Source organism: Ixodes scapularis, unplaced genomic scaffold (genome assembly GCF_016920785.2).
Source record: "Ixodes scapularis isolate PalLabHiFi unplaced genomic scaffold, ASM1692078v2 ptg000005l_1___fragment_3__unscaffolded, whole genome shotgun sequence".
In the NCBI taxonomy this organism is placed as follows: Eukaryota; Metazoa; Arthropoda; class Arachnida; order Ixodida; family Ixodidae; genus Ixodes; species Ixodes scapularis.
This window is the reverse complement of record NW_024609887.1, coordinates 1,849,342-1,865,434: the sequence shown is the minus strand read 5'-3', so window position 1 is coordinate 1,865,434 and position 16,093 is coordinate 1,849,342. Positions and strand designations below refer to the sequence as shown.

Below are 16,093 nucleotides of genomic sequence, written 5' to 3'. Positions count from 1 at the left end.
GCGCTGAGCAAAGGGCAGCAGATTGCACGGTGCGGGGTTCCACTCCAGCCGAACCGCCTGGCAAATCTCGCGTCTTACGACTGATTGTGCCTACTTACGATTACGTAGAATTAATTAAGTTTGCCTCCTATGTGCTTTCGATGGTTATACACTGCCTGCTACGGGCTCTGCATACTTCAGTGTCCTTGGCCCGCGTGACGCGTCTTTTTGTTGCACTCCAGTGGGATGCTTCTTGCTCGACATCCAGCCCACAAGCACATTCTGCGTTAGAATGTGCGGTTCGAGAGTGCGTTTCATAATTTGAAGCGTTTTGGCGTAATGGTCGACTTCAAATTAATGGGAGTCGGCTGTACCGACCTCGCATGTGGTGATTTGCTGCTCCCCCACATTTATTTTTCGAGAACTTATATGGCACTCAAACTGAAAGCAGTTAAGCCTCGCGAGCCACCTGGACCCACGTGTGCCCGGACGCACAGTAAACTTTCGTTCTTTTGACCTCAATAGGACCTTGAAATTCGGTCGAATTATCCGAATGATTGAATTAAAAAAAAAGGACAGAAAAACGGTTAAAACTAAACTTCCTTTTATTGTCTGAAGTACTCACGGATCGTGTGCTGCCATCTGCGCTTAAAACGCGTGTCCAAAAGCATGCTCCGGAGAGCAGCGCAACTAAACGTCACGTCCCCAAAATATCGCACACTAAGAAAAAAAAAACAACCAAAACAAAACCGAAAAAGTAAGTGTTACGACAGAAAAAGGAAAAGAGGACCCACACTTTCCGATGCGCAAGATGGACCGCACACGATCCTACAGAAAATCGCTTGAAGGCGTGTGCCGAGAAAGCTTTACGAGCCGACTTTGGCGCCAAGCAACCAAACCGTGGGCAAAAAAAAAAAAAAAAAAAAAAAAAAAAAAAAAAGAAAGGGAATTAGCGTTTTTTGGCACGCAAGATGGACCGCGCACAATGCTACAGAAAAGCACTTTGAGAGCGCGCGCTGTCTCTGCGCCCGACCACATGCTACGTCTTCCGCGCTACTCCACGCCAGATTGGTAGCGCTGGCTGGTGTCATTCGCTACGGCCCATCTCAACGGCGTAGAGGAGCAGGCGCATATTTGCGCACGTTCGGCTTTGCAGCAAAGGGCCCCTGTTTCGCTGTATGTTGGTGGTCTTCCTGCCGTGGTGCCATGCAATGTGAGCCCGCGCGCATTCTTTCGGGACAAATTATCCGATGCGGAGTTTTCCCAAGTTAGAACTATCAAACTTTTCCTCCCATAGAAATGCATGGGCGCTCGCCGGGACTTTTGAACACGATTGAATTACACGAAAAGTCGGATTAACCGAGGTCGAACTAACGAAAGTTTCCTGTATGAGCTACGCTTCAGAGTAAAGACACTCGAGTCACCGCACTGCTTGAAATCAGATTTGCTAAATACTGAAGCTCTATTTAGAATTTCAGGAAAGACTTCTCCATTCCCCAGAGACGTTAAGAGTCCAAGACAAAGCAAAACAATATCGCGTAAGCTTCCAGACCCCCTATTAAAGCGAGGGAAATCACATTTTCGAACCACGACTACAGTCGAAGCTCATTATAACAGACCTTGTTACAACAGACATTTGGATATAACATACTGATTTGTGAAGTTCAGTTGGTTTTCCTCTACATAGCATTGACTCAACTTCATATCTGCATACAACATACTCCTTCTACAACAGACCGAAATCTTGGACAAAATCAAGGTCTGTTATAACGAGCTTAGACTGTATTGCCACTTTTACACGCTTTTTGCTAGTTAAGAAAACAGCGGCATCCGCAAGACAACTGGGGAATGGAGTGCCGACACCCTTGGCATGGCCCCGGCTTTTAGATTTGGAGTCTTTCCGTCCTGCTACGAAAAAGTTCTTCTTTGGAACAAAATAAAGCACCAGAGGCATGCTACTGATGTTTGAATTCAATGAATCAAATCGCTCGGAGACCCAAACGAATCAACATGGTTTTGGGGAAACCAGTGGAGAAAGATGCAGGATTTTTTTTAAACATGAATTGGGGCTATTTGGTGAAGACAAGAGGTTTTGTCACCGCAAGACAAACATTTCCAGGCCAGTAAAGGTTGTTTCACACATTTATGTTTCCTTACGACCGAGTTCTTGCAATCTCTCGCGACGAGAGACCACACTGGCATGTTGGCGCCATGCATGAGGTGGCCCTGGAACAGCATTTCACTAAGGCAAATTCGCAGTAATTGTGATATGAAATGTACGTAGCACCTATGAAAAAAAGGTTGTTTATAACATCATATAAAATAGCGCAACAGAAAGACAAGGACAGGATGTATACAGGACAGGCGCTGTCCTGTATACATCTTGTCCTTGTCTTTCTGTTGCGCTATTTTATATGTTTTACTAAGATGAACCAACTAGCCCAACAACGTACCTTACTAGTTTATAACACCGTTAAGTTTTCCAGAAAAAAACAAATGATACGCGAAAAAATGGGTGATACAGTATACAGAAATTGCGCGTCTCATGGCTACCTAACAGACGGCGCCAGTGTGTTTTCTCGTTGCTAGAGATTGGGACGTCGTAAGGCACTCGCTCTTAAGTGATTGCAGATGCGCGAACCAGCCTCGAGTAGTTTGACAGCGAGACGAGTCGTTGGGCGACCCTAGCTCGGACGTCGGTGCGTGGGAAGACGCGTGGCCGGGACTCACCGTGACGGTCTCGACGGTGCGTGTCTTGCTCGAGATGGTCTGGGAGCTGACCACCTCGCCCTCCTGCTCGACGATGTCGTGGGGGGGCACGTCGCTGGTGGTCACCTTGGTGGCGGCATAGGTGGCCCCCGTGGGCGCCCGGTCCGGCCCGGCCCCCTGGTCCACCTGGTAGGCCACCTTGCGCGTCTCCGTGGACACCACTGGCACCGTCGTCGTCATGGTACCCCCCGCTCGGGGCCGACCGGGGCTCATACTTCACCGCCTCCGTCTTCACAATCTGCGCGGTTCCAGATCTCGCTTTGACTTCTGGGATTTAAAGCTGACGAGGGTAGAAAGTTGGGCAAGTTGGTGATTCATAATGACTAAAAAGAGCAACAAAACGACGGGCAGAGAAAAAGACACAGACACAACTACTCAAATGATCGGAATGAAATTTACAGGAGAGATTTAACATAAGATATAGGTGTATTGTGCAAACTTTAAGCTCTCTAGGCCAATTTTACATAGCTCAGTAAGTAGACGTGTCATTCTTTGTTAAGAAATCTGTGATATGCAAATGAACCTATTAAGCACTATTTCAACTGCCTCTATAGACATTTTCATTTTAGTAGTTGCCTAACCGGTGGATAAAGGGTGCTGACGCACTCAGTGCCGTTAGGTTGCTTCAATTTGATTGGTTTCGATTTCAACGTGCACGCGGCTATGTTGCTTTTTACATGGTCTTTACTTAATTTTGTGATGCAATTATCTTCCTTGTAGGACAAAACCAATGAAACAATGGTACTGAGGTGTTTTAGAGCGCAGCTCTTAGGGGCCCGTTCCCGGCTTGAGCGGCGTCGGCGTCGCCGTCGGCGTCGGCGTAACCAAGGTCATCCCAAGGTCACGTGACCCCCAAGGTCACCTCAAGGTCACGTGACCCCACGGTCACGTGGGGTCATCTTGGGACCACGTGACCCCTCGCGGTCACGTGACCCCTTCCAAGGTCATCTCAAGGTCACGTGACCCCCAAGGTCACGTGGTCTCCTCCCCGAGGTCACGTGACCCCCGAGGTCACGTGACCCCTCCCAAGGTCATCTCAAGGTCACGTGACCCCAAGGTGACCCCTACGTGACCCCGAAGGTCACATGACCCCCGAGGTCACGTGGGGGTCACGTGACCTTGAGGTGACCCCCAAGGTCACGTGACCCCCCTCCCCCCCGAAGTCACGTGACACCCCCCCCCCCCGAGGTCACGTGACCCCCCCCCCCCAGAGCATATTAAGGAATGAGGGGAGGAGGAGGAGAAGGAGGAGGGGTCTACCCTCCCCTCAGTACCCTTCACTCCTCCTCCTCAAGAGCTGCGCTCCAATTCGGCGTTACAGGGATTTGTAAACGGCTTTCACTTTTTTTTTAGCCTAAATTGTGGGCTCTTTTTACCAACTCCTTTGATGTATCTAATTATGGTCGGTTGCAAAACGCCTGACTGATGTACAGGGAAGATTACCATCGTCTACGGCCGTACCCAATGACCCTAGTTTCCAGAAAAGACAACTAATGGAGAGACTAACACGTGAATGCAAAGAAGCATATCTACAACTGGAGTAGCAATGTGCTGAATCGGGCAAAACAGATGAACTCACGAGTTTACTACTTACGGTTTGGTTTTCGCGGGCACCCACCTTTAGTGAACTTAGCAGACAAAAAAAGTATCATGTAATGATGCAGATACAATTGATATAAAAAAATAATATTGTCTCGACCTCTATTCCACTAAAACTGAACCTCTATTCGCCATCCACAATCCTGGACTCGGGTGATTGTTATGCAGAGGGCTTTTGTTCGGCGTAAAATATTGCCGACGCAGATACTGGCAAAAATTAAAACAGCGTACGAAAAAAGAAAAAGTGTTGTCATTATTGCGCATGCGCCGAACCCAAACTGCGTTTTGATTTGAAAATAGAAATGTTATTTCTTTGTGCATGCTATTCTAAAACTTGTTACTGTTAAGTTGTCTGTGTCAGTTTCTTACGCGGGAATTCCCTTGAGCTTGTTTTATTTTTTCTGTTGCCGGTTAATGTTACCAGCTCTTCAATTAATGTAAATTCCTAACCTTTGTGAATAAATGAAGTGGATTGAACTGGTCATCTAAAGATAATCAGTAAATCACTAAAATGACCGTCAAAACGGGAGCGAGCAAAGTATACTATTTCATAAACTTCACAAGTAAACTGACCAACCGAATGTTTACAGTGCAAAAAAAAAAGTTTGAGAACCTCATACACATGTAAGTGTGATATTATGAAGAAACAAATCGCCTGATGTTGACGTACCATTATTCCTAGCCTCAGACAAAATACAAGTTAAACGTTCACTGTCTATATCCTCCACGAGTTTCCTCAGATCATCAATAGAAACTGTTTTTGATATACTGTAAATGACTGAATTTTCGCAAAGTCGTAATTTTCGCAAATTCCGCGAATCGCCTACAATTTGCGAAAAATAGGTCCCGCGAACAATTTCGGTAAAATGTAAACACATTGGAATCTATATTTAGTTCTTACTGCGTTGCGAAAATTAGAACCTGCGAGCGAATTATTCCGAAACTTCAGCTTCAACCTAAATTGCGAAATATTGAGCCCGCGCTTTTTACTGAGGATGTTCCGCAACTATTAGTAAACAACCTCAGTTGTCGTAAGGGCATTTGAACCCTAATGATGTCTTAGTTGTCGGGTAGACGTATCAGACTACAGTTTCCGAAGTAAGGCAAGAAAGCATGGTGAAACGCACCGAAAAACACGGATACAACGCATCTGCCAAGGCGTGGAGGGGAGAGCGGAGCAACAAATTGAAGCAACCCAATGGCTGCCGCGTCACGCGATTCCAAGATGGCGGCACCCATGCGGGGAGTATGAAAAGGTCTATATGAAGTGGGGGATGTGGGACTTTGGGCTATCTAGTTTTTATGACTCAAATGTAAATATTTCAGGAACAGTCATCACCTCAAAATATGATATACATATCTGTCCTATGTCAATTTTTGAAAACATTGTTTTTTGTTTTTTTTTCAATTAGGACTTTAATGTAAAGCAAAATAAAGTAGATAGCCCAATTCCCCAGTAAATTTCAGTTCAGGAACACCCTGGTTGTGGTATCAAAATACTTTCACCATCGAACAAAAGATTCCTTCGTACAAAATTTGCAGCAAAAAGTGGAACTGAGAAATATGCATTTGAATATTGAACTTTTTTACTTTGTTACTGCCTCACAATCTGTTGAAAATATTTTATATCAACATAACTATCTGGCATATGGTTATCAAATTTGGCGAAAAGGTGTATAAGTAGTTTCTAAAACAAAAAAAAAAAAAAAAAAAACCTTAAATTTAAAAAAAAAAAAAAAAAAAAGGAATTGAAATTTAGGTTTCTGTTCTCAGGGCTACGAGGTGTCCGGGCCCCGGTGTCCCGAAAGGGGATGTGTCCACTCACAGGCAGCTCGTCGAGGGGCACGGCCACCACCCGCGCGGTGCGGGACACCTGCTGGGACATGATGCGCTGCGGCTGGGCCCCGGCCTCGCCCTCCGGAAGGCGCCCCACCGACACGCTCGTGGCGCTCCACTGCCCCGTGCCCGGGGGACTCCCGGGGTGCGTCGGGATGCGGGACGGCAGCTTGCCGCCCTCCTGCGAGGACGACGCCCGGCGAGGTCAGGCACCCTTCTTGGACCCTCACCCGACACCTCCGGAACCACGACCGTCGCGATAAATGCGCCAATCGGAGACACGTTCCAGGCACTGTACCAACACCCGTCCCAACACCAACGGGCCGCGGCGAAGCGACAGGCGTCTAAACGAGGCCGGCCAAGCCGTCGAAAGGTTGCGTTGGCCTTGTGCACCTCGCGGCGGGAGCACCCTCGATGTAAGGCCAACGGGCAGGCGAGGCCTCGCGAATGTGCGCGCAAATGAGGACGGTTCCTCGACTGCCTCTTACTTGCTGCACCATCTCGGAGTCTGTCCGAAATGCGAGCGAACCTTCGACGCACTCCATGGCAAGGCGGCACCGTTTGAACGGCTCTCTCCTCTCCCGCCGCCACGCTCCTGTGGACCCGGCAGCACACCCAGATGCCGAGGAGCGAGCTCCAAGGGTGCCGACACTGCGCCTTCCTCTCGCCCGCATCTGTCCTCCGGGGCGGGGGTGCTCAAACTTTTTCATCCTGGGAACCTCCATCTGCCCCTACAGAAGGTGGAGGAAACCCTACGGATCTTGGTGTTTATCCGAGAAAGCGGTGGACCTTGCAAAGTGCACATACTAAGGGGTCTTTGGATCATAATTATATATCAAGGGGTAGCTTCACTGAAATAGTACTAAAACTGGGAAGACTGCTTAGGTCCAGGGACAGTCGAGGAAATTTGAGTGCTCGAGAAACCCAAGGGATACTCCGGAGAACCTCCGCGTTCCGCGAAACCCAGTTTCCTTTTTTCATCTATGCACCGTAATATCCAGAGATATAGCCCACCTCAAATCGAAAGCAAATCGGGCGAAAATAAGCAGCAGGCTAACTTCCGATGTGCGACCGAAGTTGAAAAGAAAATGCTAGTTTCAGATACTGTGTGACCTGCAAAACTTGCGATTGCAGGAAGGGGCGACGAACCGAAGATGACTGTACAGGGTGTCACAAAAGAAACTTTACACTGTCTTTTTTACCGCAAAAATAAACTAGGCATCGCCGAATGCTCATTCTCCGCCCAAAGGTAGAGCTAGAGGTCACAACCAGGTGCCAAAGTTTCAGCCTGATCCGTTAACTTAATCAAAAGTTATAAGTGATTTTCTGAAATTTTCAATGGGAAAATGGGGCCCATTTTTGCCCGTTTTCGGTTTCTGGTGCCATAGAGCCCCGTGTGTTTGAAAACACCGTCGGCCGCCATTTTCCCATTGAAATTTTCAGAAAATCACTTATAACTTTTGATTAAGTTATCGGATCGGGCTGAAACTTTGGCATCAGGTTGTGACCTCTAGCTCTACCTTTGGGCGGAGAATGAGTGTTCGGCGATGCCTAGTTTATTTTTGCGGTAAAAAAGACCGTGTAAATTTTCTTTTGTGACACCCTGTACTTCCCAATCAGCAATGCTCCCTTATCTCCCGTCGTGTCTAAGTAACTCCATTTCTGCCAAGGTCACCATTGATCCCTGCAATTACTAGAAGTGGGCTATCTTTCCATGTTTTCAAGAACATCGCACCAAGAAAAGGGGCGGGTTATCTTTCGGTGGTGGGCCGTCTCCGGAATATTAGAGTGTATGCTTTCTTTCGGACGAAAAAGAGTCTGGGGGGGGGGGGGGCTGAGAAAAAAAAAAGACAAGTAGCCTTCCGACGATGTCGCAGCCCCTGGTTACAGCACTCGGAAACAAATTTACACTGCAGTTACTACCGTGCAAAAAGAAACAAATGGAATTGCTCCTTTTGAAATACATTAACGTGGGTAATCAATAACTGCAGATCACGGAGAATTTAGTATGTATTCTACAGTGGATCTTAAAAATGTAAAAACGAAACGTTGGCTCGTGCCATTCCGGCTATGATAGGGTGTTTGTTAAGTACAGTGTTTGCACGATTCTAACGCATTTTCTTTTCCGCCAAAATCGGTGCCCAAAATTACATGAGCTTTGCAATCAAAACCAAAAACTCAAAATAAAAACAATATGCCGTATAAGGTGGCTAGCTCCATTACCACCGCAACCGTTTGTTTGCATTAGCCATTTTGGTATCCGTGCATTCTCTTGCGTCTACGAACTCGTGTCTGCCGTTTTAAGATGGAAAAACAAGAAATTCCACAAGGAGGCTTTTTAAACGAAAGGCCATCACGCTGACAAGAAATGACAACGGAGCAGCACTGCATGGCCTTGCAATCCCAGCGACCCAACGAACTCGCAAAGTGTTGTTTGGAAGACGACCATCCCAGGGGCGACGGGCGCACACTCGTATAAGTGCAAAACCAAGGATTACCTTTGTAAACAGCGAAGAACCATCAACTAGTGCACGCTATGTACTTATTTTTGTGTTGGTGCACGTTTCATAAAATCTGTTCTATGAGGTATACGTTCAATCGACATCATTTTACCTACACGGTAGAATCGGCAGCAATTTACCTTCTGAATATCTGGGAGCTAAACCTGCCTGCGCGTTAGAACTGGAGGTGCGATAGAATCGTGTAAACATGGTGCACATCTGGCACGAGATATGAAAATTGTTGCATACCGTTGTTAGTAGTTCAAATTTTTGCATAATGACTGCATCTTAAACTGTAGTTTCCCCGTGTTTTACGGTAGGTATGGAAGACAAGTGATTGGTCGTGTCTAATTTAATGGAAAATAACGACTAAACATTTGAGAATCGTGATTTGTTATATAGTTAACATTTTGAGTTTTTGAAAAGAGAGGCAACGAATATTGCGCCCTTGGACGGTTTTCAATAAACCGAAAGGCTTTTTTTTTGGCAAGATAAATAATTTGTTTCTATTCGTTTGTGTAGATGTTCACCATACTAGCACGGTACTCTAGACGAGAACAAATAAGTGAATAGCACAATTGTAGTTTGAACCGCATAGGTAATAAGTGTCTGAATCTAGCCAGACACTGTGAGAAGCTACGCCCTGGTGCACGGGCTGTCAAACTGGGTTCCTGGAAACACGGAATCCCTAGAGTGGCCCTGCGAGCTCCCCAAGTCCCCCTCCCTCGCATAATTGAGGGCCATTTCTCTCGAAAAGAGCGGCGGATTCCCGTTCTGTTACAGAGCAGATCGAGACAGTCGGTTGACCCCCTCGAGGATCGGTCGGCGCTTGGTCGCCCACGGGCGAGTGGGGAGTGCGGGGCACCCTTCGAGTGCCGGGCACCCTTCGAGTTCCAGGGCACCCTTCGAGTGCAGGGGACCCTTCGAGCGCGGCGTGCTCCCCAAACCGGTGCATTCCCAGACCGTGCCACCAAACCGGGCAGGCTCACTTACGCTCTCCTGGCGCGCATTAAAATGGCGCGCTATGGGCCCCAGAGGTCTGCGCTGCCACCTCGGTCCGTCTACGGTTTCTTTGCTCTTGAGAAAATGCAGAGAGGAGGCACGAGAGTCCAGTTAGGCTCAGGTCGGCCCCCCAAAACAGACGACGGGGTCGAACTGTCATACGGTCCAGCCCACTCAGAACTAGGGTTTGTGTTTTCGAAGTTCCTTTTTCGACGAAACTGGAAGCGTCCTTTTGGGGTTTTATATTTCCCCGCAGATTCGGCGTTCTCTATTTTCGGTATTGAAAAGAGAGTCGGGCACAAGACGGGTATTTAAAGAGACAAACGTCGAGGAAATGGACAAACGGCCGTGGGCTTCGCCGAGCTCCAGCAAGCGTGGCCACTAACATTCGGAAAATGCCTCGTTGCCGACGAAAGAACAAAACAAAATGGGGGGCGCAGAAAAAAAACAAACAACGAAAGCCTAGTGAGCAGTTTACTGGGGGCTGTGTTTCGGGTGAATGCGATTTAAGGCTGTACGTGAATATTCCTTCCCGCAAAGCTCGAGCCTTTTTTATTCGAGAACTGCAAAAATTCAGTTTTCAGTTTTCCACGATTTCGAGAAAACTGGCTCGGGATGTACTTCTCAGGGTCAACGGTGCACATCGAAAACACAGAACCCTAGTTATAATTGACATTTTGCGTTTGTGGTTTTTATTTCATTTTAAATTCAAATACCTCTTTTGGATTTCACTGACAAAAATACCTTAATATCCCGAGTAATCCCCCACCCCCCTGCCACCTGAAATTCATTAAAAAAAAGCGGGCTGGGCCATGTCTCGGTGGGTAAGCGCAAAAAGTTTAAAAAAAGCTAAAAAAACCCAATGATTCTGTAGATACCTAGCACAGCAACACAAGAGTACATTAAACTTAAAACTCGAATCAGTTACAATGTTTTATGCCAGAAACACTTACGAAAGAATGTTTTACTATCGCAGTTTGTTGGTTGTTTATGCGCTATGAACAGTGCCGATTGTCACACAACTGAAACGTTTGTTCCGCAAAAGCAAGTTTTAACACCGCTATGTTCTCTTCATCAGCAAAAAAAAGAAGAAAAAGTTAACAAGAAAATAGAAAATCAGGCGCAACGAGCAAGTGGACGAAGTCAAATTTGGGGGTTTTACGTGCCAAACCTACGACGGGCATCTGGCACGCCCCAGCGGAGGACTGAGGATTAATTTCGACCACCTGGGGATCTTTTGACGTGCAACCGAAAGCTCGGTTACACGGCGCCTTCTCCGCAATAAGCCTCCGTCATATTGCGGGCACCTCGGTCGGGATTCGAACCCGCCACCTGGGGATCCGTAGGCCGGCGCTCTTGCCTCGGAGCCACCGAGGCGGCTGAGCAAGTGGACGAAAGAAGCGACAAAGAGCGATGCTAGGGAAGCGGGAAAGATGGCGATCACGTTGGCAGATACTTTGGCGAAGGGCCAAGTTGCGGAATTTTGTTGTTTGGTGCATACACGTATGCATCCTGCTATCAACGCTGATTGAGGTGGCCATGCTGCATGGCATGGACGGCACCACGAACACGGAGCTCAAAATGGAACGCTTTACAAACATCTGCATGCACCGTTCCAGCAAGTCTTTATTTACCGTTTAACTTTGTCTCAAACATTTCACAACCTTACCAACCGCGGCCACAACGTTCTGGGAGAAAGAGCGAGTTTGCGGTGACTGTAGTACGGTGGAGATGAACTTGGACCTTACACTCCACGGTTACATTGCGGGATTTGCAGAGTTCGCTCATCTCGCAATCCCTGAAAGGTTTACTGCTTGTGCTCTCTTTCCAGCTTTGTTTTTTCGTCAGAGCAAACTTTTTTGTAAGCAAAACAAAGTTTCATTCCGTTATCTCCATCGTTTTCCTTTCGCACGCATGTAACTACGACTTTAGGGTCGCGGAAATCAGGGAGGAAATGCGTAAACAAAGAGGAAGTGTCTTTCCCTCCTTGGTTTTAGTTTGTCACACACTTCCCTCAACTGTAAGGTCTGCGGCCACGTCATTCGGGTAGGATGAATGTTCGCGGATCGCAAAGTCCGCGTTAGGGTATTTGTAGGGGTGGGCATCACTCGGGTTTTTTTTTTTTTTTTTTTAAATCCATATTTGCCCAAAACAAGGGCTGGGCAATGACTCGGGAATGGGCAATGACTCGAGATATTACGGTACGTTTAATTTTTTTTGTCAGTGATGCGCACATAATACCTCCAGTATCCCGAGATCATAAATGCTTCTCTTTGTCTTCAATCATTAAAGCACTGGGTAAACGCTAACAAACTGCCGTGCTTATCACGGTGCTACCACATTTACGCCTGCAACTGACAAGCCAAGGTAGTTGGTCAATCGGTCAAATACCAGTGACAAAGAAACACTAGCATCAAGCTTCGAAGCACCGCATTCTTTGTGCACTCACAAAACCCCAGTTGCAAAGTGCAAACCTCGTTATTAGCTCCGAAAGAAACTGAAAATGCCCCTCATACGCCAAAACACTGTGGTCCATTTTGGGACAGAAACAAAATCCGCACCCCATCTCCAAAGCCCACCGAACTGGTTGCACAAAACCCAACCACCACTAAAAGAACCAAGTTTACACCCTCAGAAGGCTGTGTGTTGTTTAACCCTCCACTATCATGGCATGGGGCGATGCCAAAGAAAGCAGAGAACTTGATAAAGAAATCACGACGTCCCGGCTCCTTTCCGAGAGAGCCAGCCAGTCACCCCGGCGGGTTTTAGCAGGAGCTCCCCGAATGCCCGGGGGGCACCCACCTTGGTGGGAGAGGTGGGTGGGCCCTTCTTGGTGGGGGACGTGGGGGACCTGGAGGGGACCACCCCGACCACCACGGGCCGGGTGGCCAGGGGGTCTTTCTGGCCCTTCTTGGTGGGGATGCGGGAGGGCGTGGGCTTCTCCTCCCTGTACTCGTCCAGGCTGCTCTCCGAGGAGGCCGAGCCCGAGGAGGAGTCCAGGCCCCCTTCCTTGGGCCCCTTGGGACCCTTGGGTCCCTTGGGGGGGGCCTCCCGGGTCGGGGAGTACGTGAAGGCCAGCCCCTTCGCCTGCCGGGCGGGGGCCTCCGCCCCGGGTGGGCCCCCCCCGGCCCCCGTTCCCTCGGGGCTCACGGGTGGGGTGTAGTTGAAGCCTCCCCGGGTGGGGCTGTAAGGCCGCCGGGGGTCCTGGGGCTCCACTTGGTACGTGTACTCCTTGGTGCAGGGCCCCGCCTGCTTGGTGACGAAGCCCGGCCGCGACCCCGCCGGCCGCGGGGTGCTCGTCGCGGGGGCTGCCCCATCTCCCTCTCGGGCCTTGCCCGTGGGGGGCCAGAAGGGGGCCTCGGGGGCCCCGGGGGCCCCCTTGCGGTAGCCGGCCCCCTCCCCGAGTTCAGCCAACGGCGCCAGCTTTTCCCGGGACCTTGCCAGGGCCAGCCGCGTCACATCCTGGTCCTTGATGCCCTTCTCCGAGAAGCCCTCCAGTCGCGTCTCCGACTTGGTGGGGCGCAGCTGCTCCCGGCGCTCCTCCTCCTCGGCCCCCAGCCGGGACACCAGCGGGCCCGAGCCCTCCTTGAGTCCCTTTGGGACCCCCTTGGCACCCCCGTGGGGAGACTCCTTGCCAGTGACGTACACCTCCCGCGTCACCCCCGTGCCGGGGTCCTCCAGGCGGATCACCCGCACCCCTCCCGTTGGGGACGCCTTCTTCTTGGCCCCGTCGGGAGCGGGCCCGTCCCCTCGAGCCGCCTCGTCCTCCTTCTTGGCCCGGACTGCCTCGTCCTCCTTCTTGGCCGGGGCCCCCTTCTCCGGTGCCGCAGCCGTCTTGCGCTCCTGCGGGTGCCAAAGAGAAGACGGCACAGCGTCAATTCCTCGCCAATGTGAGCGGCGGTTCCTTTCCGGGCCACGGGATGGCGGCACTGGCTCAAATCTGCGAAAGCAAGCACGCGCAAGCGGTGCAACCCTACAGGAAGCAAAGGAAGACAGACTCTCGTTTAACTCGTGGCGGCAAAACTATTCCGACGGATGTCGAGCCTTCGACACCTAAAGGCAATGCTCCGACCAATGTTCCCGCCAAACAACTCTGCTCGGAACCGCGGCGAAATTCTCCGTAGCTGATTAGATTGTGGCGTTTCTTTTTATGAACGCCGAAAAACAAATCGAGCAGCACAAACGGGAGTCGCACCCTGCTGTTCTTACTTCCAGAATAGCGTGGCTTATGCTCTTGCGCTGCCGTCCTTAGGCATTCGTAATGAGCCACAATCCGATTGGTTGCGCAGTGATAATGGAAAGCCTGCGACGAGCCAGTGGTCCCAGCAGAGTCATTTGGCGGAAACATCGGAGCGCCCCCTTAAGGTGTCACGCACTCTCTATTCTTTTACTTTCAAGTATAGACACTCTACAGCAACCTTGCACGGGCGCTGCCATCTCGTTATCGTGTGACCCTGCTGCCATAGCCGACCTCCAGTTTCTCTTTGGTGCAGTGCATTTTCTGCTGTGCCCGTCAGTCCCGGAGCTTAGTTTTCGCTCTTTTTGTTCCTACGTACGTCAAAATGACGTCGTCTTTGTATGCGAATCCAGTTAATTATTTTAATTTATTGCCAAACTTATCTAACACCTTTCTAAATGCGCGAGCATGTATTGCCCCAGTGCACACGGCCGTCTTTGATTTGGACGGTCGAGGATTGAACCGGACTGTAAACCGGTTTCCTGAGGCTGTGGCGTGGTTTTTGCCGTTCTCTTTCACTCTGTTCGTTCGCTCGTTACGTCCACTTTCCCTCTTACGGGAGGGAAACGGTCCTCTGACGTCCTTCCAGCGACGCGTCGTGGGAGAGGGAGAGGAAGACATGGAGGGGCCATGGCACGACGTACGCGACGACGTAAAATTGAGGTGTATCGACGTCCCAGTTTGCGCAAAACCTCCGTCACACAGGGGAACAGACTGGCCCTCCGAAGACAACAGTATGACAACAGTAAGTGTTCCTAAACAGATGTTCTGTAGATGTTAGCAAAATGCAAAGTCTAGTAAACTTCACATAAACACGTTGCAACAAAAATGAACTGTGCCATACTCAATTTGTGAAGGAACAAAAGAGTGGTGCGGTTAACGGCACAGTGCATTCATTAATTCTTACGACGACGCTTTTTCTAGGTCGTCTACTGGACTACCCACCCGAACTGATTATTGCATGATCGTGTGCAGCGTCGACTGCGGAGCTTTTGGGCGCACGGCACACTTGTGTTTCACGATTCACGTGGATTAACAATGAGCGAGCTCATTCTTATCATGCACCCGTAGCTTGTTTTGTTCGACTTTTGCTTTCTGTCATTTTTCTCGGGCTGTTCATGGCTTGGCAAAGTACCATGTGATGTCACTTTTTGCTTCTGTTTACTCAACATAGATATCTGTCCAAGAAATGAACTAAGCAAACATTCAATAAACCTTCTTTTCATTGTGTACCCATCTCTTCCTCTACGCTGCATCTTTCTGGCTCAAATCTTAGAAGCTCCACTTTTCCTGGCTCTCAGGTGCGCATCTCTACAGCTCACAAAACACTCGATGCTGGAACGTCCAGCATATCTCCCACCTTTCTGGCTCTTCCTGCATTCGTCGGGTTGGGCGCAACGCAGTGTCTACAAACTATTTTCGAGCAGCAAGAGTTGAAAACTGCACTTTCCGAGTATCAGTTGGCCTTTCAGGCAATTTCAACCATGTCCAAATGCACCACGAGAAAACATAGTGGAATCTCAACTGCTTCCATTGGCCGAGCACCCAAAGAGCCACTAGATATGTCTTAATTGAAACAATTTTGCTACAGAGTTAGTAGTATACAGTAGAATCTCGATGATATGAATCTCGAGGGATCGCAGAAAATATTTGTACCATCCAAACTCGTATGAACAAAAAACAAGCCCAATAAGAAGATGAAAGCAAAGGGGGGACTACAGTCGCCGACAGATTTTTCGGACACGTCCGATTGTTTGGACACTTTCGCTGAATTGTCGCTCACCCCATAAAGTTAATATATAACACTGACCAAAATTTCAGACGCCATAAAGATTATTGCTCGATATTTCGGACATAATTTGCGTGATTTCCTCAGTTTACAGCCACTAAACAGTCGCCCCGATAGTGCCGCGAGCTTGGTCATTGCCATTTTGGTTGTTGTGATTTTGTCCTAAGGCCTCTATACCACGTCCTATGCAATAAACAAGCAGGGTTGAGGCTATAGTTGGGTTTTCCGGTCAAGCTATAGTTAACACGGCTGCAGTCTGCCCATTCTTTAGGCTCTTTCACTTCTCATTGTCTGCGTTTTTCGGGTGCCACTGCGAGAAGAGCGGCCGTCTGCCGTTCTTGCAGTCTTTGAGCGCTAAAGTTTTTTGCCGATAAGCTTAGT

The 16,093-nt window shown here is 49.1% G+C and overlaps 1 protein-coding gene across 1 annotated transcript in view; it reads right to left on the bottom strand.

The window, feature by feature from the left end:
* Positions 1 to 16,093, bottom strand: part of LOC8036017 (protein 4.1 homolog) — a 66,880-nt gene that overhangs the window by 3,876 nt on the left and 46,911 nt on the right. The window contains 4 exon segments of the mRNA XM_029976145.3: positions 2,710 to 2,937; positions 2,939 to 2,986; positions 6,173 to 6,364; positions 12,489 to 13,529. Of these exon segments, the coding sequence (XP_029832005.2) occupies positions 2,710 to 2,937; positions 2,939 to 2,986; positions 6,173 to 6,364; positions 12,489 to 13,529 (1,509 nt within the window).